A 7,970-nucleotide genomic window follows, 5' to 3' on the forward strand; every position below is an offset into this window, starting at 1 on the left:
GGCAGTCAGAAGCAATTCCCCTTCAGGCCACTGTAATGTCCCTGTTAGCTGCTGTTGGCTGTTTCTTGTTATCTGAGCCCTTTCTTTTCTTCTTTTTGTCCACAGGTTTTGACGGCTGCTTGGCCTACGTGAAGTACAACAGAGAGAACCTGCCATTTATGGGAGAGCACAGCCTCGTCACTTTAACCAAGACCAGTTCATCCGTCAAAATAGGCTGCAGAGGTCCCGACCTGTGTGAGAGCAATCCATGCTGGGATGGCCTCATGTGCGTCAACCAGTGGTACACATACCAGTGTGTCCCGCCTGGCGACTGTGCCTCTAATCCCTGCCAGAACCAAGGCAGCTGCGTGCCGGACCCCCACTCTGGTTTCACTTGTGTATGCTCCGAGCTCTACACAGGCAAGACTTGTGAGACCCTGGTGGCCTGTCTGGGAGTCGAGTGCCCTCAGGGTACCGTGTGCAACACGGCGAATAATGGTGGATTTGTCTGCAGCCCCAGTCCCACATCAGAGACAATGGTCCTTCCCATCTGGGCGGTGCCAGCTATTGTTGGCAGCTGTGCCACTGTCCTTGCCTTGGTGGTGCTCAGCCTGATCCTGTGCAACCATTGCAAGGACCGCAACAAGACCAAAGTGCCAAAGGAACCCAAGGAAAAGAAACCCAAGGAGAAGAAGAAGAAGAAAAAGAAGAAGGGTAGCGAGAATGTAGCATTCGACGACCCAGATAACATCCCACCATATGGAGATGACATGACTGTACGGAAGCAACCGGAAGGGAACCCCAAACCAGACATCATTGAGAGGGAAAACCCTTACCTGATCTATGATGAAACAGACATTCCTCACAACAACGAGACGGTCCCCAGTGCTCCCTGTGCCCCCTGCAATGCCCCAGAGGCAGATATTGAACATTATGATATAGACAATGCCAGCAGTATTGCTCCTTCGGATGCTGACATCATCCAACACTACAAGCAGTTTCGCAGTCACACGCCCAAGTTTTCCATCCAGAGACACAGCCCGCTGGGCTTCGCCAGGCAATCTCCCTTACCTCTCGGAGCAACAAGCTACACCTACCAGCCCCAGTACACCCAAGCACTGAGATCCACCCCCCTCAGCCATTCCCACTCAGCCTGTCCTACTCCAAACCCTCTCTCCAGACACTCTCCAGCCCCGTTCACAAAGCCCTCCTCCTTCTACCGAAACACTCCCACCAGAGAACTCAACCTGGCTCGTCGTGAGGGCAGCCCGCTGGATCTGCACAATGATATGTGCCAACCGCCACCCATGTTCAACTACGCCACCCGGTTGGGGAGGCGGAGCAAGAGTCCACAAACCATGGCCGGCCACGGCCACACCTCGAGGCCCGGCAGTCGGCTGAAGCAGCCGATCGAGCAGATCCCGTTGGAGACGGGGCCTCCTGTGGGGCTGTCCATCGAGGAAGTGGAGCGGCTTAACACTCCACGTCCACGCAACCCCAGCATCTGTAGCGCTGACCACGGGCGCTCCAGTTCAGAGGAGGACTGCCGCAGGCCGCTGTCAAGGGTTCGTAACCCCGCTGATGGCATTCCTGCCCCAGAGTCCTCTTCAGAAAGTGACTCACATGACTCCTTCACCTGCTCAGAGATGGAGTATGACCGGGAGAAGCCTGTGTCCTACAGCTCCCGGGTCCCCAAGCTCTCGCAAGTCAACGAGTCAGACGCTGACGACGAGGACTACGGCGGGAGGCTTAAACAGAGGCGTTACTCGAGTCGGAGGGCAGAAGGAGGGCCTGGCGTTGCCCAGATGCCCTCTACTGACCAGCACTACACCCTACCCCACAAACTGGGTCAGCAAGCCGGTGGCTTCAACTGGGACAATCTGTTGAACTGGGGCCCTGGCTTTGGGCATTATGTAGATGTGTTCAAGGACTTAGCCTTGCTTCCCGAGAATGCGGCAGCAAAAGACATTGAAATGAACAGTGGAGATGGCTCAGTGACCATTCTTAATGAAGGAGAAGCTGAGCAATATGTATGAGACTATTTATTACAATGTTGTACAATATGGTGTCGTTCTCCAATTTAAAAAAAAAAAAGAAGAAGAAGACTGTACATTTCCAGAGAACATTGGACTTCATGTTTTTTGCATAACTCAAAATAATAAGACGACTTTTAATGCAGTAAGGCAGAAAAATGGCACCTGTAAAAGAACAGATTTCATCATGAGCCACCTTGGAATGGTTTACCAGTCTTTTCTAGGTTCAGACTGTACATTCGTGCATTCATCTCTCTGAGGCCTCATTACAACATATCCACTGACACTGAAGAAAGAAGTCCATGTCTGAATTCAATTTGGTGACTGCAAAACTCCATTCACATTATCTTGATTAAACACTTCTGTTCTTTATTACCAATACTGCTTCTCCTTTCCAGAACCTTCTGTCACATTCGCAGCGGAGAGATAAGAGCGTAGATAATTTAAAAACTCACAGGAAGAGAATTCCATAGAGCAAGAGAAATCTCCCAGTTTCTGTCTTTTTAGGATCATTTTTCTAATTTACTTAAAAGGAAGCATGTGTGTTTGATCTAACTGCACCTGTAGGTGACGGGACACAGCCCTCAGTGTAAAAGTATGAACATTGCTTTGCTCGCACGGTATTGCAGACCCCACCGATGTTATGATCCCTCTGTCTGTCCGTCTGCCTGCCCTGGTGTGTTTTCTTAGAGAGGACTGGCTAAACGCTCCAAAAGTGAGATTTAATCAAGCCCCCTGCCTTACAGACATTTGAGGATTTCAGTACGGGACAGAACTATTCTGGTTTTTGGGCCCAAGTTCAGGAAGAGAGGAGATTTTTCAGGAGGGATGATGGTGAGGGTGTCGTTAGTCACAAAACCACATTGTCAGACAAGCCAAGTGTTTTCAGGCAACGATGATGATGATGTATGAATCCTGTAAACATGACCCCAACTAAAACACTATGAACTTGTGTACATTTTTTTTTAAATTCATGAGCAATCATGGAGTCATTTGTCTTGATGTTGGCGTCCCTGTTCATTATTTTGACATGTATGGTTTCTACATTTTTGTACTGTTTATTAACTTAAATTACTTAAGCTGTGTTTTTATGAATATTTTCATATGCTGAAATGTATGTTCTTACTTTCGGGGAAAGTAAGATTGAAGACTTATTTTTTACATTTGTTACAAATGTAACATCAGTATTTTCCACTTTTGATAAAACTATAACATGCTGTATGCTTTGTACCTGTAAAAAGCCAATAACAGAATAAAAAAAGTATTTATTTAAATGTGCTTTGTTTCTCTTTTTCCCCTCCTTTCATTTAGATGCATGTATGCGTTGGCAGTTTTTAAAAATAGCCACCTTCATGCTCAGATTACACCCCTTCCCAAATCATTCGGGTGGTAAGTTATGTATTTTTGCCTCAGTCTGTGCAGTTTTTCATTTGTGCAGAGTCTCAACTAAACATTTGAAAAGGCAATTCAGGACCTGAACGAAACTGAGCCACCTCACTCGCAGCCAAACAAAACATCAAGCGGACTCCACGACGCAGGGCCCTATATTGCTTTCAACAATTATTTACATCTGTCTTATTGAGCAGAAAGGCTTTTTTTTTTTTTGTCATAGCTCAGTGATTCGGCATGCAACATGCTTATCTGCTCCATCATCGAGGGGAGAGAGGCCACGAGAGAAAAGGCAGGGAGCCATGAACCCCGTGAAGAGTGACAGCCTGAATCTGGGTAATATACCGCGAGGGGCTCGGTCTTGCAGAGAAATCTGTTGACCAAAGCCTCTTTGAAAAGGCTCTACCACTACAATGCTGAGATAATAAAACAATGATAATGAGGAGTTGGTTAGGTAGTGGGACGAGTGAGTGGGAGATGAATTCAAATAAACCTCACAGTGTCTTCTCTGGTGTGACGGTGGGGGCTCTGAGACATCGGGCAGAGGCAACTTCAGGAGCAAAGTCCCCCCACCATCCTCTCTATAGGTAAGCAGAAGAAGCTTGTATACCTAAAGGGAACATTGTTCTACAGTGCACAAGGACGTAAAACACTCATGAAAACTGACATGGATCTGTCTTCTTGATTTTCTTGGGGGTTGGTTTTGTGACGTGATGTGTGCGCGTGTCTTTTTGGGAGGGGTGTCCTGCTGTTTTTGGATGTTTTCCAGATGGCTCCTTGACTTTGGTGAACAGCAGAGGCTTATGATGTGTTTAAGGATTAATTGTGGCATATGTCTTAAGTGCAAAAACTGCATGTTACATTATAGGACGTGGCCCTTAAGAAAATACAGCATCTGTTACTCCTGTCAGCTCACCTGCCTGTTATTTCAGTAAGCATTAAGCTATTTGTGTTAGTAATGACACAATTATAGAATACGCTACCATGATTGCAACTCTCATTTTGGAAAGACATGCAGCAAAGAAATCACGTGTGTGCAAGTCAGCCATAATGCATTTTGCAGAGCTTCACATGAACTCGAACGAAGGTGTGAAGGAGGCGTTGTTGGATTTCCCAGGGAGCTCCCCTCCTTTTTTTTTTCTCACACATGTCATCAAAACATGATTCCCATTAAAATGATTTCCATGTTGACTCAAGAGTTTCACTTATGTTTATAAAAGGACATGGCACTGAGCTCTGAGTAACTTTCTTAGAGCAGCGTCTCACCCCCACAACAAAATCCTCCCGAAGCTTGTTTATAAAGATTGATTAGTTTGAGCTTCAGTCTCCTGATGCAGCAACAGTGCCTCCAAAGGTTTGAATTAAAGGGCTCATGATAATTAAAAGCACATTCACTGCGGGATCAAAAAACACATGTCACTCCTTTTCTCATTAGTCGATGCTAATGGACCATGAGTGTGGATGTGTGCTGGACAGACGCTGAGGGTGAACAACCCAACATCAAAACAACTTTAAAAAAAACCCAATGAAGCTATATCTCAGAGGTATGGAAGCCCGTTTCCGCCACTAAAAAAAAAAAAAAGCTAGTATCCATAACTCGAAATTTCGAGTTATTTTCTCGAAATTTCGAGTTATTATCTCAAAATTTCGAGAAATATAACTCGAAATTTCGAGTTACTTTTCTCAAAATTTTGAGTTAGCTCTGCCAATCAAAAATATACGTGAATGAGGTCGCTTTCTTGTTACCCGGAAGCATATGGTGCAGGACCGCGCACTCAAAAACGGATCCCAACAAATTAAAGTATGTTTGCTGATAGTAACACCATGTGATTCAGCTAATAACACAGGGATTTCATCATTTGTGAAGCCAGGCTGAAAACACTCAGCAATCTGTGCATTCACGACTGGATGTAATACCGGTAGCTTAGCTGTAGCATTTGTAGCTGAGGGCTTCAGCTTCCGGGTAACATGGAAATGACGTCATTCACGTAGATTACTAACTCGAAATTTCGAGTTGCTTTTCTCAAAATTTTGAGTTAATATGTCGAAATTTCGAGATAATAACTCGAAATTTCGAGAAAAAAACTCAAAATTTCGAGATAATAACTCGAAATTTCGAGAAAATAACTCGAAATTTTGAGTTATGGATCCTTTTTTTTTTTTTAGTGGCGGAAACGGGCTTCCATACAGAGGGAATGTGTCCTTCAATAGATGTAAGTGAATTATTATGTTCGGTTGGCATATCCTGGCTTTCTCCTTGCTTTAATTCCCCCTCTATGCTATTTAAACTAAGACAAAATTGATGCAGAATATCTCCTAAAATGTGAGAAATCTCCAAATCAAGCATGTTTACCAGGAAAATTAAAGAAGATAGACTAAAGAAATAAAGGGGGAAAGTGTCTTTGGAAGGTGTTGGCCCACTTGAGGCTGATTTCAAAATGTTTTTGGTCTTTATTGAGGTTTCTCATGTGACATCATGCACACATTGCTCAAAGAGTCGGCTGCCATATTGGACAAAATGCAACCGCAGTTATATCATGTATTTGAAAAAGTGTGTATTCCCTGATTAGCTGGCAGTAGTTGCTGGACATGGCTGGCTTTTGCTGAGTGAAACTGGTTGCAAAGAAGGCACTGCACCAAAAACCTCCCTATGAATCTTTGGTTGCTCACAGATTGCCATGATTGCATGTAGTTTTCATGTTTGTCTGCAAATGCTTGCTAAGTACAACTGTATTAGTAACATTTGAAAACATATAATCCGAATGAGAAATGGAGAAGGGTCAACTTCAAAGTAAAAAGTTGCAAAACTTCTAGTTGCAGCTTTTAAAACACATTGACTGCATTACTGAGGCACCGTCTCCATTTCCAGTTTGCATCACAGTGTTAAGAGTTTCACTGCAGCTTGGAGAGTTGCTGAACTTTGTTTTGCAGACAAGTCTGTCAGTCTGTCTTCCCTTCCAACCAGCAGCGCAGCAATATGCCAGCGACCAAAGTAATCACAGGGAAGTTTTTGCCGCCTGGTTGAGGAATATATGTTTGTTGCAAGGGAGTCACTGACCGGTCTGTAGATCTGCATGACTTGGACTGTTGGCAATTATTTTCCCAGTGACTGCTATCAACCTCCAGCAACCCTTCACAACTAGTTTAGAAAGCCTCCCTCATGACTGGTTGTTGCCAGATGGTTGCAGACCAGTCTCTAGGCCAGTGTGACTTGGTCCAAGGTCCTTGGACCCTGTCAAACTTCCAAAATTTTGCACAAGTTAATGTGTTTAGTGGTCACAAATCTGGTCAAAATGCAACATTTTCACTCCTTACTTTTCTATGTTTCCTAAAATTTAAAAACTTCTAGGTTAAAATGCAAAAACAAATTTCATTTATCTATGTTTAACGTAACTGTGTCAGTTCTTTTATTTATTAGTTTTTAGAAAAAATGCAAATACTCAATAGTAGCACATTCATACAGAAATGTTACAAACACCACTGATGGGACAGATTTTTCTGACTGACTGGTCACGTTGCACCACAGGCGTGTGTGGCTGTGCTGAGCAGGACGATGATTTGTGCATTGTTTATTTACAGTTTAAGTATCAGACATGGTTCAATACATTTGATTTTGACGTACTTTTGAAATATATGCAGAGACAGGGAAGTTAAGATAGCAAACATCAGAAATGTTTGGAAAAGCCGGATGTTCTCGATTTTGTCATTGCACAGCTGGGATTCTCAGGCCGTGTCTTTCGATGGCTTTTCTCATGCTGCATCACATTTGGTGCTTTCATGATGGTGGTGATGACTGCCGTCCAACAAATCCATCTCCTTTAAATGTTCAGTTCATGTTGAGATGTGATGACTGCAGAGCCTGTCACATGATTTCATACTCATCAATCACTTCTCTGAGCCTTCCTGAGCCAAATTGTGAAATGAAACCTCTCCAATTAGGACAAAAACATATTAATCAGAGGACTTGCAGTGATTTACACAGATTTTTCAGACACAAAAGGACAAAATCTCACTAAAGACACTGTATCGCTTTCCTGAAAGGTTCAAAGTTTTTAATTAAGGGAAATTTCTACTGCTGAACTTTTGCAAGCATTTTTACTTAAAGAAACACCTAAATAGCCTCACTGTTGTCAAAATCACCCCCCTGAGTCACAAAGCACATTGTAAAGGTAGTGTTGCAGGCTGAGTAAAGCTCTGACTGATAATTAAATGGATCTGTTACATTAATATTGACAATATTGCCATTTAAAATAATCTAAAAGGTGGTTGTTATTATGTGCATTGATGGTTCTATTGAGCGGTTTTGCTGGGCATGAATATATATATAAGAAATGAATGACAATTAGTGGTTAGATTATTCACATCCTCCTCTGTTCAGTATCCTCAGTACCCATCGGACAACTCACTACATCTCCCCTTGTTAGTCAGGTCTTTTTTCTGCAGCAGGATGGACAAATCACCAGTCAGTCTTCTGAAGGCTTACACGTGAAACAACACTGATGCTCCTCAAGTTATGCCCCAATCTTTGGGGCTCTCTCGTTTCTCATTTCACATCTGCATCAAAGCTGC

The 7,970-nt window shown here is 43.6% G+C and overlaps 1 protein-coding gene across 1 annotated transcript in view; it reads left to right on the forward strand.

Annotated features, from left to right (window-relative positions):
- Positions 1 to 3,286, forward strand: part of fat4 (FAT atypical cadherin 4) — a 100,313-nt gene extending 97,027 nt beyond the window's left edge. Inside the window, exon 17 of the mRNA XM_082557601.1 lies at positions 106 to 3,286. Coding sequence (XP_082413727.1) covers positions 106 to 2,015 — 1,910 coding nt within the window. The 3' untranslated portion in view covers positions 2,016 to 3,286. The remainder of the gene's footprint in view (positions 1 to 105) is intronic.
- Positions 3,287 to 7,970: the final 4,684 nt, after the last annotated feature.

This window comes from Aulonocara stuartgranti, assembly GCF_965226115.1.
Source record: "Aulonocara stuartgranti genome assembly, chromosome: 2".
NCBI lineage: Eukaryota > Metazoa > Chordata > Actinopteri > Cichliformes > Cichlidae > Aulonocara > Aulonocara stuartgranti.